The sequence below is a fragment of the Polistes fuscatus genome, unplaced genomic scaffold, assembly GCF_010416935.1.
Source record: "Polistes fuscatus isolate 324 unplaced genomic scaffold, CU_Pfus_HIC Scaffold13, whole genome shotgun sequence".
Classification (NCBI taxonomy): Eukaryota; Metazoa; Arthropoda; class Insecta; order Hymenoptera; family Vespidae; genus Polistes; species Polistes fuscatus.
The window spans coordinates 5,338,339-5,356,944 of NW_025113031.1; the positions used below are offsets into that span (position 1 = coordinate 5,338,339).

General features: G+C 34.4%; 4 protein-coding genes across 5 annotated transcripts in view; 1 reads left to right on the forward strand and 3 right to left on the reverse strand.

Annotated features, from left to right (window-relative positions):
• The window catches only part of LOC122513949 (microtubule-associated protein futsch), a gene marked incomplete at its 5' end in the record, with an annotated part of 30,863 nt that extends 25,471 nt beyond the window's left edge, over positions 1-5,392 (forward strand). The window contains 2 exons of the mRNA XM_043630487.1: positions 701-862; positions 4,538-5,392. Of these exons, the coding sequence (XP_043486422.1) occupies positions 701-862; positions 4,538-5,068 (693 nt within the window). The remainder of the gene's footprint in view (positions 1-700; positions 863-4,537) is intronic.
• On the reverse strand, positions 5,289-8,641 carry LOC122513981 (cyclin-dependent kinase 2-like). 2 transcript variants are annotated; one of them, XM_043630551.1, is made up of 6 exons: positions 8,355-8,641; positions 7,760-8,140; positions 6,454-6,649; positions 5,994-6,266; positions 5,655-5,858; positions 5,289-5,578 (listed from the first exon to the last, which is right to left on the reverse strand). In XM_043630551.1, exons 2-6 carry the CDS (start codon positions 7,873-7,875, stop codon positions 5,468-5,470), a joined length of 900 nt encoding a protein of 299 aa, XP_043486486.1. In that variant the 5' UTR covers positions 7,876-8,140; positions 8,355-8,641; the 3' UTR covers positions 5,289-5,467. The 2 variants fall into 2 exon arrangements, with proteins under 2 accessions (XP_043486486.1, XP_043486485.1); XM_043630550.1 differs by having other exon boundaries at positions 7,760-8,641.
• A 95-nt stretch (positions 8,642-8,736) lies between these two features.
• Positions 8,737-11,624, reverse strand: LOC122513986 (conserved oligomeric Golgi complex subunit 3). Its single transcript, XM_043630558.1, has one exon. The coding sequence runs from the start codon at positions 11,454-11,456 to the stop codon at positions 9,030-9,032; it is 2,427 nt and encodes an 808-aa protein (XP_043486493.1). The 5' UTR covers positions 11,457-11,624; the 3' UTR covers positions 8,737-9,029.
• A 238-nt stretch (positions 11,625-11,862) lies between these two features.
• Positions 11,863-13,161, reverse strand: LOC122513988 (protein lin-7 homolog C). Its single transcript, XM_043630561.1, has 5 exons — positions 12,972-13,161; positions 12,813-12,854; positions 12,631-12,743; positions 12,307-12,552; positions 11,863-12,086 (listed from the first exon to the last, which is right to left on the reverse strand). Exons 1-5 carry the CDS (start codon positions 13,006-13,008, stop codon positions 11,928-11,930), a joined length of 597 nt encoding a protein of 198 aa, XP_043486496.1. The 5' UTR covers positions 13,009-13,161; the 3' UTR covers positions 11,863-11,927.
• Between the last annotated feature and the right edge of the window lie 5,445 nt (positions 13,162-18,606).

Below are 18,606 nucleotides of genomic sequence, written 5' to 3' on the forward strand. Positions count from 1 at the left end.
CTTATCGTTACTATCAACTTTAAATTCAAATGATACGAAAGTAAGATCTTCCAAGGTACGGCTGAACACTAATGAATGACCTAACTAATGAGCTTTCTTTACCGTTTTATCATTTTATCACATGCGAAATCCATCGATTCGAATCATAATTTATAATAAAATAATCGTAATAATTCATCGAGCTACGCGAAAAGAAAGAAAAAACAATATTATACGCCCGTTTTATTATTTATTAACAAACTTGGCACGTTATTCGTGCCATATCGTCGTTTTCTGATCGTAACACGTGCATACTATTTCGCTGGATATATAGAGGTATATTTTATTAACCAGCAAAGTAAGTAAAAATATTGTTTGATCGGAGGAAACTCTAGCATGACGAAGCATGTATCGAAGAGAATATTCAAAAATTATATTTTTTTATTATTATACAATTTATTACATGTTACGCCGTATTGCGACAGTAGCCTAACTATCGATATTTGTTTTATATTATTTTAACGGTCATAGAATAGGAAAATTTTCATTTTGTTAATACCGTAGATAGAGTAGAGCTTATTCGTAAATAAGTCAAATAAAACCTCGACTCTAAACGCATCCATCTTCTATGCTGCTCGAACTTGTTCATTTTTCGATCACGATAGAAATGAAACGTTAATTTTGAATGATTCATTTAACAACAAGAGAATTATATTTGCAGATACAAACGCAAAAGGTTGATATCAAGGCCGAAAGCAAGATAGGATCTATGGACAATGTGAAACATAAGCCAGGTGGCGGTGACAAGAAGATCTTCAACGACAAGGATTATCTCCGACAGACAGGCTCGAATGTTGAAAGTCTTTGCGGTAGTGGTTCACAGGTATGCTTTATGCGTAATCCTTCGTATTTTATATTCGTAATTTATATAAAATCAATTTATATAAGATCCAGACTTTGTTTCTTTAATGAAAATTCGCACTTGCTAAACTATTCGCTTGACATCACTCGCGCGCTGCATGTTGTCTTTTTAAAGTATTATTTCGGCACACTTTTATTTTTGAAATATCGATAACCCAACTACTAACGCGAAAACACAAATGTCGTATCGACGTAAAATAGATCTACGATTACCTAACGATAAACTTTGTCGAAATTTGCTAAGGATGGAAATGGAATGAAAACAACTTGCTCGATGGTTTTGAAGAATAGTTTTTTGTCGGTGGGAGGGTTTTCGGTTTCTTCCTCTAATTGTGAAACGTGTCTTGTGCCCGCAGAGCCCAATACCCTCCGGCGCGATCACCGACGGCAAGAACGGCCTGCCAGCTTCGGACGAGAACCTCAACCAGGAATGCTAGCTCTCTCTCTCTCTCTCGTGAAAAAACAAAACTCGATCGATAAATTCTGGTCTTAGAAAAACTTCGTCACTTTACGTATATTAAACTCACGTTTACCTTTACCTTTTCCCCTTCCTCGTCCTCAACCCTCCCCTCCTCCCCTCCTGCTACTTCTACGAGAATCCCAAGAAAAAAAAGAAAAAAGGACTCTTAGAGTCCTTACCGAGCCGATACCGAAGCAAGCGTTTACCTTGTTAAGCTACCATTCCTAATGATCACAGCGGAATCATTCGTACGATGCTCTCGCGAAGACCTTTTTTTCTTGTTTTTTCTTCTTCTCTCTTCCGTACGGTCTCAACACTGCCGATTTTGTGATAAACGACTAACGATTAAACTCATTTCGATCGAAATATTCCGATTTTCGTCGAAAACGAGTTTTACGGTGACTCTATTAATTCACGGCAATGATTGTTGATTGATTACTCTACCATTCTGTCTAACTTTTCTCTCTTTCTCTTTCTCTTTTGCCTCAATTTTATATCCACATTATATGTTCATCGCATTGCAACACGCAAATGTTCACTTTAACATCCAACAAATAATACTATATCGATCGTTAAAATCATTAATTTAACATCGATTAAGGTGAACCTGTTTGTTATTTCAAAATCGTTCATTTTTAAACAACGTTCTATCGATTATCGGAAATAAATCAATGATTTCGTGTTCGATATCGAGAAGTATTCCTTCAACGCGTTCCGCAAAACGTTTACGTTCGCGATGAATTCTGCACTGTCAGTATTCTATAATCATTCACGCACTTGCAAATCGAGAATAGAGGTCAGACAGAAACGGAAAGAGAGAAAGAAAGAGAGACAGAAATGATGCAGCAACGTCCGCATTCCGTACGTATGCCATGCTAGTGACATAACGTGCTTAATTAACATCTTTCTCGTCATTCATTTGTTTTTTCCATCCTCGTCCGTGTCGTATTGCCATTTCTCGTACCGAGTTTCATCGTGAGAGAGTTATTTGCATCTTTGTCTTATTCTCGCTGCTAACAAGCGGCCACCATCATTCCAAAGACAAAATACGATTTCAGTTCATTTTCTTTTTTAAGCTAACTTCGACGGCTTTTTTGTAAAGAAAAGTGAATGAAAAATGAAAGAAAAAAAAAAATATACGAAATTTACGCTCGACCTGCGAAGCATCAAAAATTGTATACGGAAATGTTAAAATATTATATTTAACGAGGATCGTCGTCTTGTCGTTCGTATTTTTCATCGGATCGATCAAACTGAAAGCCAGGTTTTCCCACGCAAACCGAAATCAAGAATTGCAATTGCGCGGTTGATTGACCTCGTGTGATTCTTATTTAGAAAAAAAAAATAAAAAATATATATATATACACACATACACATATACACACATATACGTATAGATAATTTTTTTTTCTTTTTTCTAATTTTTTATGGTTCGACATAGTGTGACAAGTTTTCTTTTTTTTTTACTATAATCGTGAACGTAAGAGGTAACGTTTCGTTCGACCATTGATGTACACCTAAGTTCAATTGATCGCTCGCTAACAAAAATTAAAATAAGAAATTTAATGATAGAAGAGAAATCATTAGGTATTAGAATGAGCGATTTAATGAGAGATATTACTATTAATTATTAATTATTGTTATCTGTAGTTCACGTTAAACTTCGATCGTCGATTTTATTCCGGGATTGGTCGAATCACTGAGAAAACAAGACTATGATAATACAAGTATTCGCACGTATCGGACCGCTTTAATCGGTTTATTATAGAAAAAGAAACACACGAGAGAGAAAGAGAATAAAGTGTCTGATAGTGAGTATTGAAAGGTAAAATATGAAGAAAATACGCAATTTCGAATACGAAAAAGAAAAGAAAGAAGCGTGGTGCGTGTACGAGATATAATAATATTGTAAACGAAGGATTCATTTTTGTGAAATCGTTTGGTACATCGAACTCGTTTCGGATTGTATCTAAATGATGATCTAGAGAGTACGAGATATTTGTAATCGTTACTGTAGATACGTAAACTATATTGCTATTCGTTGCACTTATTCAATATAATAATTAATCTATCGCTAGAGAATAATAATTATCTCGATAGGTAAGAAAAAATCAAGAGTCGGAGAGTATGCTATTATTGAAAAACGGTACGGAACGGAAAGGAGTAGAAAAAAAAAAAAAAGAAAGAAAAAAGGGGGAGGTAATCGAAAAGCCTCTTGTTTGTCGTCTTCACTTTATGACGTTTCATGCAATTTACACGTCGCTAGAAAATACATGTATGTACTATTACAAACACATTAATAACTATATTGCTTCCATACTTGACTACTGTGTACCTCGGTTCGATTTTAACATCCGAATATTTCGCAATAACAAGGAAAGAAAAGAAAAGAAGAACAAAAAAACAAACGGAATAATGTAAAGAAAAAAAAAAAAGAAAAATAACAGAAAGAAAAAACTAATCTTAGGTTCTCGTAATTGTCACAAGTTACCACTTCGTACGAGCGCAATTGTGCAATGACTGTGTCCGGTATATCTTTTTCAGGAGGTTCATGCTGGAATATCGCAATAATATTTTTGTTTTTAAATTTACATTACTAGTCTCTCTCATTTATCAACCCAAATTCAATCCCGATCATAAATAATAGAAAACCAAGAGTCTTGTAAAAAAAAAGAAATATTAAATTTAAAATTGCACAAGGGTAGAACTCGTGCATGTTAATGGGGGAAAAAATAACGATCCTAACAAATCCTAACGATCCTAACAATCGCTACAGCTGAGAATAGATGTAAAAATATTTCATAACGCGTATACCCTAAATTTTCCTTAACTTTTTCCTCAAACTATATTCCTAATAGGTTCTAAACGACCATGCCGTAGTAAGAATTTAGTTAAATTGCAAGAATAATCTATAAATATATCAGCACAGCGTGTATCCTCACCCTCACGTATATAACACACGCCGGCTGCTGCGAACTACCGTCAGAGCACTCACCGCCACTGTAATATCAAGGTCAGTTTGCACATTCGCTAATCTCGTATATCTCGTAATACAATAATAACTCATTGATTTGAATACATGCATACATATGATCCTAGTATAAATGAACCATTGCCAATAAAGATCAGACGCTTAAGTAAGAAGTTGATTTTTAAACAAGCATCCTGTATATTCAGGTTCAAAGTACTGAGGAGCAGATAACGGATGAGGAAAAAAAAGAAACGGAAACGAGGAATAGCGACCTACCACAGCCACCACCATCGACCCCAACACGAGGACGTAATGTGAAATCACCGTCTCGGGTAGTTACTGCACAAGCTGTTCGCAGCAGCCTGGCCAAGTCACCAACGTCTAATAAAAATAATATTCTACCGAAAGACGCAGATAGTCCTGCAACGCAAAATTTAGAAAAGGATGAAGATATTAGGAGCGAGAAAAATATCACTGAGAAAAAAAGTCCGATCAAGGAAGACTCGGGTAAATCTTTGAAACCACCGAGTACTCCTCCTCGTCCTCCGAATAATTTACGATTAAAAAATACCAATAAAACGTCTCCGAGAAAGATGTCGCCGAATGAGTTGCGTCTTCCTAAATTGGCAACTTCACCAGTTCATCAAGAAATTAACACGGTCTCGGAGACATCCCCTAAACTCATTTTACCCAAATTGATCGAATCCTCGATGCAATCTACTCGCGTTGCTCAATGAGTTCTGATTTTTATTTATATTTCATCGAACGATGAATGCGGATTAACCCGCTTTCAAAGCACGTGCGGTAAAATAATAAATCGATTATTACGTAGATTTTACTGATTTGTTTCTTTTTTCTTATGCTTAATTTGTACTCTGTTGGCTTACATTTATTATCTTACGGAGGACGAATAAAATCGTATTAATATATATGACATAGCAGAATATAAATCGTTTATTTAATTTAAATCGTATCAAATATATATTTAAATGAACACTTTGTCGTATATCAAAATTACACCGTCTCCTTAATAAAATATCTCTAGGATATTGTAACTTAAATCTTATTTTAAACGTTATGATACATCCTAAAATGAAAATATGATATCCCGTTGGTTGTAGTATCGTAAATCTATGTCACTTTTTCTTTGGCAAAGGCGGTGGTACTAATTTAACATCAGAAAAATACGAATGATTCAAACCTTTCCTAGCTGTTATCCTTTCGTTAGGATCATATATCAAGAGTTTCTGTGGTCAATATAAAAACATATTATAATAAATGATACAACAGTTGTCGAAGTTCGACGTCTCGTTCAATACAAACCATGAGTAAATCTTTGGCTTCTGCATCTAAAGTAGGTACAGCTTCATCCAAATCAGTCGGCTCCCATCTTGGAAACATTGATTTGTAATCACGAAGCTGTGTTACACCTGGCCAGATACTTTCATCTGGTGTTCCAAGCAAATGAAATATTTTAAACAATTGATCTATCTCGGAATCACCTGGGAAGAGCGCTCTTCTTGTAGCCTGTAAGAAACAAAATGAAAACAAATGGAAGAAGAAAAGAAAAGAATCAAAACGAAAGAAGATAACAATTAAAACACGCAAAGAATTAAATTCCTGTACTCTACTGTTTATTATTAATCCCATGAGCTTACAAACCATTTCTGCAAAAATACAGCCAAGGCTCCATATATCCACAGCGCTCGAATATAATTTAGTTCCTAAGAGTATCTCCGGTGCACGGTACCAGAGTGTCACTACTTCATGCGTGTAAGTTCTCACAGGAATCAAAAAAGTTCTAGCTAAACCAAAGTCGGCTAATTTAATATATCCTTCGCGATCAATTAACAGATTTTGAGGTTTTAAGTCTCTGTGCAATATACGATTTAAATGACAAAAGGAAATCCCCTTTAGTAACTGATAGAGGTAACTCTGAAAATAAATATTTCTTTTATGTTACATATACTCTACATATTCTTTTCGCAATGTTTTTTAAAACCTTCTTGTAGATGCATATATATACTGACACGCATGTCATGTGTATTATATATTACATTCTTTTTTTAAAACATACCAAGTGTTATTGAATATTAATATTACAATTAAATAAATCCCCTACCTTAACAAGCGCTTGATCCAAACCGCTTTTAACGGAATCTAATAATTTCTTAAGATCCTGTTGGAGAAACTCAAACACAAGATATAAATGTTTATCACCGTCGACAATATCAAACAACTGCACAATGTTTGGATGCGCAAGTTCCCTCAAGAGCGAAATTTCTCTTATAGCAGTTGATGGCACCCCTTCGCTTTCCCTAATTGAAATTCATATCGCATGATTAAATGAATAGAAAAAAAGAAGAAAAAAGGAAAAGAAAATTGCACGATTAATTTTATTTGTATAGATTTCTATAAGTAATACACATTCACAGTTGGAGAATATCCGATATATTGACCTATAATATAGTAACCTATTTTCTAGCAGTGGCGGTTATAACGTATTAATAAGAAGACAAAAAATTAAAATCAGGCGAGCATAACACAATGGAACAAGCTGAATAATGTGGTGCTACGACAATATAGTGTAACGTGGCCCCTCCAGATTCAGCTGACCCCAATGTGCAAGTTAGCATGTATGTTAGCAATGCGGATAAGCAAAAGACTTGTCAATATGAAGTCGGTCGAGAGTCTGAAAGATAACTTTTTAAGATGCATGATAATGATGGTCTTGCGAGGCAAACATAAGAAATTTATTGAAGACTGGATAGCTCGTATACCATTGAAGCGAACTGCTTAAGAAATCATATAAGTGCTGCTTTAGCTTGTGTTAGCTTCTTTAGATAATATATATATAGATTGACTTTACATAACACAGCGTTCCTTGATTCAACGTAAAAATAATATTAATAAAGATTACGACAAACAAATTACACGGCAAGTAATATTTAATTTCAACGGGGATTAGGAATCGATTATGGAATATTTCTATTAATAGAAAGATTTTATTCTTTTACATAAACCAGTCGATTCCAAAATTTTTATATGTATATATTTATTTCTCATAGAAAAGAATCAATTAAAAAGCATCGCTTTGTTTGTGTTAGCACGAATAATTTTCATATATGAGCATTAAATAGAACAGTGTATTATTAGCTGATGGATTAATTGAGAAACCTTGTTGTTAAGATCTAATGAGAAATAATCAAATTATTATTATATTTTATATTTTGTTGAACGATCTCAAACGAAGCTTTCAACACCCGGCGAAACTACGTTTTTCCTGATGGACGGGGTAAAAATAAATTATTAAGAGTTACGAGCATTCCATTATTTTCATATATAAATCATCCCTGCATTAAATAAAAACAATCAGGGGAAAAACTTAAGTGTGCGTTAGAAAATAAAAATAATAATAAAAAACATACGTCTCCAAGCGAATCTTCTTGAGCGCCACCAATTTGCCGGTTAGCTTATCCTTCGCTTTATATACCACCCCATACGTCCCTTCCCCTATTTTTTCGATTTTCACGAAATTATCCATAACCTCAACGTCACGCTCGACGTCGCCTTTTCCTTGACACGCCGTCGTTTTGTCGTTTTTTTAATTGACGCCACAATTATAAATATTCTCTTGACTACTTAGGATCGACGATGAATAATGCAGTCGATCGTTAAACACCACTATCGATTTATTGTTCTTAGTGTTTATCAACAAGGAAAGAAGAACTGTATGCACGTTGACTCTTCCAGCGCGTAATTTTAGGCGTTTGCGCAGTGCCGACCTTTCTTACTAGATGAATATTTGTCTACAAAACGAAACGAATTTATTTCCTAGTTTTTAAATGAACCTTCCGGATATATATGTATATATATATATATACATATATGATTTATTGCGGTAATTTACTTCGATAATATTATCATGTGTTAACGACGAAATCTATTATTTGAACAAGAATTTCAAATTTACCGCCAAACAATGTCTAAAATTATTAATTTCTAATATTGCTCGTCACTTACTAATTAATAGATACTAATCACTTATTTTTGTATGCAAGGCTAAAGTTTAAGTGGAAACGTTTTTTAAACACTGGACGATCTATTTATAAAGAGAATTACGTGTTATCAATTAATTAATATATGCAAGTATGTTTATGCGAATTGTTGTCTTGAAGATTGAGAAAGAAATAAGAGAGGTAATTATTTTGTAGACAGCGCCACCTGACGTCATCCGAGGAAACCAATATTCTAAATATTATACATATCGTGTTTGTATTTAACAATAAGTTATTTATATATATATATATTCTTAAATATTCAGTAATTCTAATCATTATCTATAACAAAATATACGAAATTAATAAATTTACGATAATTAGAAGAAAGTAAACGTGATATATTAATTTATATAAATTTATATTTTGTTTTATAGTACTTTATGTTGTTTCGTACAATATAATTAGTAGAAAAATTGTACTAGAGTTTAGTCTACATAAATCTATTTACATATAAAACCTTTGATATACATTTGTTTTATTTCATATTGCACTTTAAATACTAGACCTTTTTCGGTCAAAGGTGCAATGAAAAATTTATTTACATGCGCATTAGATTAGATCATTGGAAAGAATTTTGCATAGATATTTTGATGTATTTACAATTCCTCATATAATAATTTCGTTTGTAAATCTCTTACTAAAGTTCTTCCTGATCTTGCGAGAGTTTATTTTCCGACTGTATAGATTTATTTTGAACAAGACTGGACGAACTCAATATAACAGAAATTTGTTCCGGCAATGGACAAGCAATCAATAAGAGTTCTTCCGAACTATAGTACTTGCTTAACAATTGATACAATTGTGCAAACGCAGCACTAATGCTATTCTTTATTGGACGTAATAAAATAAATTCTGTCTCTTTGTTAGCTAAATATAATTGCATAGATTGTTGAATGTTTGGAAGCTTAAATTTAATCGTTCGTAAGACGTCAGCAACTACTGTATTTACTTCCTGCGCATTTCCAAAGATTTGTTGTTTAGTATCCGCATTGGAAGTATTAGAATGTACTTTTTCTTTTTCTAACAACTGCATAACTGGATTGATCAATATAAATGTGGCATGTTGAATAAATCTTTGGCAAGCATGTTTTAAATTATTATCAACCTCTTTACGAGAGTCGATCAATTGCTCTTTCATTTTGGGTGCACCTTCTAATAGAAATTCCAACAAGGCATTGTTCGACAAAGTAAAAAGTTTTGAACTTTTTTCCAGCAATCCAAAAGCTGCCATCTTCACTCTTGAAAAATCCAAACTATATTCCTTGATGGTGAAGTCTACTTGAAATGGGGCAATTTGTTCACGTAATATCAATAAATGTTTAATTTGAAATAATTCAGCGTCCAATGTAGAAGCTCGAATTTCTATTTCGTTTCTCGCTTTCTCTATACTTTGGACGCAAAGGGATATAGCTTCTTGACTTAACGATTGAAAGACTGATCTATCCACGCATCGATAAAGTCTTGACAAACAAACCAAAGTTCTACGAACCGTAGGATACCACATTCCATGTAAATCTGCCGGCGAACTACCCATATGCGATTTTTGATAAATCGAATCCATTATAATATGATTTCTTGACACTGGCTCAAGAATATTACTGTCATTAGATGATACAGATATTCTTTTCATTCTTGATTGACGCGTTTCTTCTCTTATGGATTCCGCTATGTCTTCCATCATTTTTAACTTTTCTGGATACGCCAAATCTCCTGGCGATGGACTATAATTTAATACGTCGGATTGTAAATACAATTGCGCGCGAAAAACGAGTCTCTCTTGTACATCATGTAAAAGTTGCAAGCAAATATTCCCAAAGCCTTCTAAAGGCTCAAAGTTATTTTGCACGTGTTCGTCTAACATTTCTATCCTTAAAATACAACAAATTTCTGCTAGAGTTTCTAAATGATTAATGTGAATGATAAATGGTCTTACGGTGTCGTATAAAGAGGTACACAGACTTTCTAGAAACGTTGTTAGGCCTATGGATGGCTTAGAAAAGAATTCATAAAACAATCTATATTCGTCGACGGATGCGTGTAAAAGCAAGGCACACGAATGTCTGACTAAACTGCAATGATCTCCATTATATCTTTCTTTTATAGCAGATAAAGATTTCTGAATACTAGGACCCAATACCAAACCTCTTTGACTCCAGTAATATTGATGACATTCTACTAATAAATTATTATATTCTTGTCGCTTAGTAGATTTAGTTTCCACTTGATCTATAATAGGTTTTACTTTGGAAACAATAGTTTGAAATCTCCCATAAAATAATGCCAAAGCAGCATCCATGTTTTCTTGTACGCCTTCTGTTTCGTTGAAATTTAAAATGCTTTCTGTGGTTCTTGAAAATAAATTGAAAATATAATTCTGTATCAAAGTTATAATCTTGGATTGGCAATGTCTATATTTGACTAAATAAGTGGTACTTTCTTTGAAAGTATTGTTTGTCTGTAAAGCATCCATATTAGCATCTACCTTCTCTACTATATTAAAAAACATATCGCTGTTTATGGATAATGTAGAAGCCTCTAATTTTTCCATTATCACGTCTACTTCTTTAAAGTATTTTACGTACTCTGCTATACTCTCTACCATAGAATTTAATCTCTTTTGATCGGAGATCAGTTCTTCGCTTGCATTATGTAAGGATGATGTTTTATCCGATACTTCAGCGTATTGTTTAAACAAAATAGAAAAATCTTCCAAGGTATCCGTAATCAATTCGCAAAGTTCCCTGCATTCTTGGCGACGAGTTTTAAGATCATCCAAGTATAACATATATTTTAAATTTTCAGATGATATATATTCCCTCTCTAATTTAGTATAATATTCTAAAACATCTTGACAACGTTCTATTTGTGTTATTTTATCACATTTGTCTTGATCCAAAGATTCACCAATTTCACTCGCATTTTCGTTAGTTGTAATGTCCAGAGAAGACAATTCTTGTTCCAATTTTTGCAAACAATCTTTTTGTACATCTGTTAATGGTGCCAAACAATTTTCAGCAGAATCCCATTGAATCAGATAATCTGGTGTACACGTCATTCTCGCCATTTTCCTTTACATTTTTAACATCGAAATTCGATTGCATATCGAATTGCATTTCGCAGCGCCATCTTGCTGTTAAGATTGTACTATTTGCATTACGCGTAACCAATAGGCATAACAGATTTTGAGCACCAAATTCAAATTAAATTCATATTTTCGCAAATCGATAGAGCTTTCAATAAATATATACAAATTTAAATGCACTTTATTTTTATTATTAAAAAATAATACGAAAAAGATTAATGTTCTTTCTTTATATTTATATCATATACATATACACGAGATAAACATTTCATATATATATATTATATTCTTATAATTTAAGAATATGAAATAAATGAATGTAAATAAATTGTTCTTATTATTATTATTATTATTATTATTATTTATCTTTAAATTAATAATTAAATTATATTTGAACACTTACACATGGATATTGCGAAATATTATTAAAACTATTTAAGTCTTCCAGTTTTTTTATTGAATATGTTGACGCCTACGTGCAGCTCTTTGTTTATCGAAACGCAATTCCATTTCTTCTAAAACCCGTGGAGTGTAACGAACAACAAGCTTAACTGAATTTTGAGCTTGTTTTAAAAGTTCTACCGCCTTTTCGTGATTCTCTCCTTCGACGCACTGATAAAATTTATCTCGGGTAAGACGAGCTTACGATTTTTAATTAATTTAACACGTTAAACACCATGCTGATCCCTATGGATCGACATTCTTATGTTTTTTTTTTCTACGGCTGACAGATCGTCGTAGTCTAAACGACAAACTCAACAAACGAGGCTTGGAGCTTAACGTGTTAAAACTAACGAGTGTTTCCGAAAGAATAAAACAATGTTTTACTAACCACACCATTGACGGAAAGTAGCTGATCTCCACGTTTCAATCCACCGTGTCTATCCGCGACACCACCAGGAATAATTCGTGAAATATAAATAGGAGAATTTTGTTCCTTTCCTCCCATTACATTAAACCCAAGACCCTCCTCAGTTTTCGGTAATTCTACAACTCGTGGATGTGCGTGACCTTCGCTAGCTGCAAATGCAGCGACAGTGGCTTTCGCGGTAGCCGATGCACGTACATCTTGGGATCCCTTTGCACAAATGATTTTTATTTTATTTCAATATTTATTTCCTTTAATTTTAATCTAAATAAATATAAAATATTATACCTGAATATCTACGGTCTCGTATACGTGCTCATATACTTCTCTTACGGCACTGAGAAAATCGCTTTGCAATACTTTTTGTAACGCAGCTAATTTCGTTGTCGGAACCTCACCGCCTAGAATTTTCATCTAAGGTTAATACGTATATCAGATATCGAATTCGAAATAGAACTTTAACGTTTTACCTTTTTGTAATTTGTCAAGCAATTCAATGGATCTCTTAACATCTTGAAAAGTAGCATGAAAGAAATAATCAATAATAATATGCACTCTTATAGTTTACTATTAATATAATACTAATTTACATGACGACTGCTGTCAAATTGTTACAAAGTAATTTTTACCTCGAGCTAAAGTAAGCGGTTCGCCCATCGTAGTCATTTTTCTCTGTTTTAAACAATGCCAGATAACTTGAAACTTATAGTCTATCGCATCAGATTATTGCTAATTCTATAAATATATTATTAATAATTCTAATGTTTCCACTTGCTTGATCTAGTTTGGAAGGTTGAAAGTAGGATCTATAAAGCAAGTTTTCAAACGCGACTGCATTATTTCGTATCTAAATTTTGATTGGACAATAAATATCTCGACAATTCGTCGTCATAGAAATGCACTTTCTTGTCGTACGTCATTAGTAATAACATCTCGTGAACGATACTACAAGAATCATAATTTGAACATTATTACGTTTTTGTGACAATCATGTTGCCACGTTGTTATACGCTTAAAATGAAGTGTTTTTAAAAGTGTTTATAAAAAATGTAGATACAAATATAATATACAATATAATACGAAATATCGTATATTCCAAGCGTGGAAAAGGTTAGAAAATGCAGCTTTAAAAATGCGCCTTGTTATATCGTATAATAGATGGAGTTGGTGTCGTAGTTGATTGATAAAAAGTGCACAAGTGTGTTAATGGCGCTAGTATCGTGATAGCAGCTGATCCGCGTAAATCGTGTGCGCTGTAGTTTTGCTCGTGGTAGATCTCGCATTGTGCAGTAGTATGCAGTCGTCGGCGCGCTTAGGTTGACGGACGTTGCATAAGGAAGAAGTGTAAATTTATCTGTTTATCAAAGATAGAATATCATATCTTAATAAGTCGTTCGTTCTATTCCACTCTAGACGGGGACGAGGGAAATACTTTTGATTACTGGGCGTGAGAGTGTATATTCGTGTGTGCTTAGTGTGTTGCGTGGTATTCTTTGGGTCGCGCGCGCGCGCATGTGTGTGTGTGTGTATGAATGATCGCGCGCGTGTAGATGCATGCATGCGTGCGTGCATATTCATTCGTGAGTGAATCTGATTCTCGTAGAAATAAAAAGAGGAACGATAATAACGAGAGGGAGGAGATGGCGGAGTAGGTGGAGGAGAAGGAGGTGGAAGAAAGGGAAGATCTACAAAGAAGAAGAAGAAGAAGAAGAAGAAGAAGAAGAAGAAGAAAAATAAGAAGAAGAAGAAGAAGTAGAGGGAAAAAGTAGTGAAAGGTCAGGCGGATAGGAAGGCGCATTCTCGTCGTAGAAAAACGAGTAAGTGAACGGCTTGTGCTGCTGGTTTATTCCAAGTTAGGTGATGACACCAGTCTTCTTCGTCTATCCTTTTTCATTTTCTATTCCTTTTCTTTCTATTTGTCTTACTCTTTCCTTTCTTCTTCTTCTTCTTCTTCTTCTTCTTCTTCTTCTTATGTTCTTCTCGAACTATTCGACCCTTTCTTGGGTATCACGCGTAAAGACAGTGCGCGCACACGTGTGAGAGACAACGGTCTTTCCCTCTCTTTTCTATTAACGTCATACGTATATATAAACGCGCGCACTCACGCACACACACATAGAAAGGTACACGAGAAAGAGGTGACTGACACCTGATGCGTCGATGACCATGCCGCCCGTATACACAAGTCGCGTGCGCGTTTAACCTCGATTCGTGACGTAATACTAACTACCGCTAATGCTTCAACGATTCCCCATTCAACCTGTATTATTTCCTAGTTTATATAATGTATACGTGTATATTGGGTTGCACGGAAAGTTTCTGCCGAGTTATATTTTATGTATATACATATATATGTGTATGTATACATTTTTTTTAACACCGGCATGAAATTACCGGTTAACTAAACGTTTAAATCATTAAATTGCCCGAAAGGTTCTTACCGATGTTTGGGAAAAATGTATGGACGTTAACATTACAATTCGAATAAATATACACACGTATAATACGCTATGTTAATTGCGACAGTGGAAGAAATTGATTTTATGATTGTTTTTCTATCTTTTTTTATACTACGATTAAAGCATAAAATATATTTTATTTATCCGTTGGCTTATATCAAACCACTCGTAATTACCTATGCATATATCATACTAACTTGGAGGTACACTTGTTTATCAGGATTTCTCAGCGATTACATCATCAAACGCAATTTAGATATTTCTCAATGAAAACATAAGTCGATCAACATTGAAAAAATTCGAGATCGTTAGAGTTACCGTTCGTAATTTTTCTTTCTCGTTTTTTCTTACCTAATTTACATGCCTCCTTTTTACCGTTTTATAAAATCTACATAAAACGCATTTACTATCCTACCGCGTCGTTTGCCATATTTAATCCAAGAGAACGCGTCGAATTGCTCAACGTTGCATTTGGTTTATTATTTCATTCTACATGGGTAATGTAGCAAATCGACAGTTAGAGAGCTCTTAATTTATTTGAATATTATTTTTCGTTATGTTTCTAACGAACAGAGAGAAAAAGAATGAACTAATCAATATCGTTGTCCGGTGCTAAAGGTGTATGTTAATTCGTTTGAAAACATTATCAACGATCATCACGTTCGAACGATTCGATAATCCCTTTTGTTCCCCTTTTACCCTTTTGGGACACGTGTCGCTGTAAATTTGATAAGGATGGTCACGTCGAGTGTCAAGTATATACCGAATATATACGTGTGTACATGTTAATCGAAAGCGTCCAATGGTTTCCAATGGACTGTAAATACAGCTATGCGCGCTCACCGCTACATATACCCGTATCTATGTATAAATGTATAAATGTATCCATGTATCTATTTATCTATGTATGTATGTATTATATGTACGGATCGAATCGATAACGTCGACGAGCCTTTACCTTCTCTTAGAATTCCATTTCACTTCGTAGTTACTCATCCGATCGGAGCTCGATCGAATCGTCAGTGATTTTTCAAGGCTTTTTCTTCCTCTCGATCGTGCTCGATCGATCGACAAATTTTACCCCGATAGAAAGTCGAATCCTTATTCGTATTTCCTTTTTTCAACGATACACCCGTCGAAACATGACCCGTTTTTATCATTAAATTGGCATAAATCGAGTTAAAATTAGTTTCAGTTAGGCACGAATAACTTCTTTTTATATCGTTAATAACAAAGCCTAAATGGTATGTAATATCCTTATGAACTATAGCACATCGGTGTTTCTTTTTTCTTTATTTTTTTGTTGAAAGTGATACGAGAACCATTTGCAGATGCAAAAAAATCCTTGCGTTTCTTCCACAGTTTTATTCATTGTTGTACAATACACACAAATAATTGTAATAAAAATAAATATTAAAAAGAAATGTTCGCAATTTTATTCACCTAATCTCTATTGTCATTATTTCCGGTAACAGTGTCAGTAATACGAATCCATGCTTATTCAGCTGTATTTATTTGGATGAAACGATGTGCATGTGCTAATATATTCGTGCGCAAACTCCACTCGTTTCTGTTTAGAACAAACATTTTGCTACGATTGAAGGCCGATTTGAGCTAATCTCGAATAAACGAACGTTTTTAATATCAAGGAAGATTCATATATAGATAAGGACACATTTCAAATATACATATATACGTATTACACAAACGTATTTCGACGTGTGCGTGTTTCAACGTAAATGGATATCTCCAGGTCTCTACTTTACAGAGCATATATCTTGCATGTGATATCATACGTTGTAGGATATTCGTCACGCGACCACCATTCTCGTAACAAAAATTCTCCACAAAATTATCTACCAGAGACAACGGACTAACTTTCCCACGCTTTTCTTATCCAAAGTGAAATTTAATGTAGGTTGCGCGCATATTCTAGTTCTGTATTACGATTTACATCTTTAAAAACACATTTTTCTCGCGAAAGACTAAATGTAACCTTGTTCTCTTCCGAAGAAAAAAAAAAAAAAAGAGAAGAAAAATAATTTTACAAGTAAAGAGAAAATAATTGACTATTATTCGCAAATAATAATATTCTTTATAAACGTATATAGATCGGGGTAAGAAAGCAGTAACAAAGCGGTTATAATAAGAATTTCGGTGTCGATCTTATTAGAGGTCTCATCGCTAATGCGATAAAATCCATCGGTTAAATCTCGTCTCTCGAAAATTTCTCGTCGTGTTCTCTGCTTCTATTCCGTCTTGCTACTCGTCTTGCCTTCTCTCTTCTTAGTTGGTTGCACTCTAAAGAACGACTTACTCAGCCACCAAATCGACCTATCTCCCTCCCTTCTTCTTCCCCCCTACTCTCTTGTTACCCTTTTCCCTCTTATTCTTTTTTTTTCTTTTTTTCTTTTTTTATTCCAGTCCTTATTTTTCCTCAGGGAGCTTAATTCAATTTTACTGGGAAGATCGATAAGCAAGCTCGTCGCGTAGTTTTATCAAAACCACCACGCTTTCTCCCCCACTCTCTCTCTCTCTCTCTCTGACTAGTCCTTCCTGTATTTAACGATGAAGGTAGTTTTATCCAAAGAAAAGGTTCCTAATTAAATCTCCAAGAAATGGATACTATTTCGAAGCGTTAACACTTTGTAATCGGAATGACAATGAAAATTGGTGATTCGTATAATTCGAGTGTAATACGAGTGCAAATCGAGTAGAGAGGAGAGGAGAGTAAAACGTACGGTGAAAGAGAGGAGATAACGAACGGGAATATCGGTCGTCATCGATATCGAGAAGAGAATCTCTCTCTTTCTCTCTCTCTTTTTCTTTTTCTCTTTGTAAGGTCTGTGAAAGCTCTCCTCTAATAATAAACACGATGCGCAGAAATGGGAACGCTCGAGAATGGCGCGCGATTCATGGAAGCGAAACACACTCGTACTTTAATCAGAAACGAAAGGAAACAATATGTCTGGGTGCCAAGGGAGTAAGTGCTATCGTAAATATCGATCTGTCGGACCTCTTTCTCTCCTCTCTCTCTCTCTCTCTCTCTTTGTTCCTCTGTACCTGCCTGACGAGATACTTTTGTAAATTGGATCGGAAATAGTATCGACGTCTAGTCAAATCTAATTGATTTAACGATCCTTAGGAAATATTTAACCGGTAGGTAGAGTCAGATATAGGACACGACAGTTGTTTTATTCAAAATCAAAGATTTAGGTGAGAGATTCTTGGTTAGTAGTAAACCCATGTTATAGAAGAGATAAGTAAACGAACGGGTTACACTAATGCGCAGCGTTGACACAACCTTGACGAGAGATGCCGTTGTAAATTGGATTGGTAATGGAATCAACGGTGTAATCAAATCTAATTGATTTAACCATCCTTCTGAAATATTTAACAATCATACGTAATAGAAAAGGAACCCTTAATGCAACCTCGATGGGCTACTATTGTAAATTGGATTGGAAATGGGAATTGACGCGTAGTCAAAATCTAATCGATTTAATCTTCCCTCCGAAATATTTAACAGTGGGACGAGATTGAATATAACATACCAATTGTTTTATTGAAAATCAAAGATTTAGATGAGATACGTACGATAAGAAGAACCGTGACGCAACCTTGACGCGGGGATATTGGCGTAAATTGGGTCGGAAATAGGAATCGACGCGTATCCAAATCGAATCGATTTAATAATCATCCCTCTGAAATATTTAACAGCAGGGGAGCCGTGATATTGCACAACAGTTATGTTTTATTCAAAATCAGCGAAATCGGAGAGGAACGTCGAGTTAAGATTTACGTG

What these genes read in the sequence shown, in the direction of transcription:
- LOC122513986 (XM_043630558.1), bottom strand. Translation starts at nt 11,456, where the DNA reads ATGGCGAGAATGACGTGTACACCAGATTATCTGATTCAATGGGATTCT.
- LOC122513981 (XM_043630551.1), bottom strand. Translation starts at nt 7,875, where the DNA reads ATGGATAATTTCGTGAAAATCGAAAAAATAGGGGAAGGGACGTATGGG. An exon ending in AAGAAGATTCGCTTGGAGAC is followed by an intron (nt 6,650 to 7,759) that starts GTATGTTTTTTA and finishes AATTTCAATTAG; the next exon opens with GGAAAGCGAAGGGGTGCCAT. An exon ending in GCTGTATTTTTGCAGAAATG is followed by an intron (nt 5,859 to 5,993) that starts GTTTGTAAGCTC and finishes TGTTTCTTACAG; the next exon opens with GCTACAAGAAGAGCGCTCTT.
- LOC122513988 (XM_043630561.1), bottom strand. Translation starts at nt 13,008, where the DNA reads ATGACTACGATGGGCGAACCGCTTACTTTAGCTCGAG. An exon ending in ACCGCTTACTTTAGCTCGAG is followed by an intron (nt 12,855 to 12,971) that starts GTAAAAATTACT and finishes CTACTTTTCAAG; the next exon opens with ATGTTAAGAGATCCATTGAA. An exon ending in TACTTTCCGTCAATGGTGTG is followed by an intron (nt 12,087 to 12,306) that starts GTTAGTAAAACA and finishes AAATTTTATCAG; the next exon opens with TGCGTCGAAGGAGAGAATCA.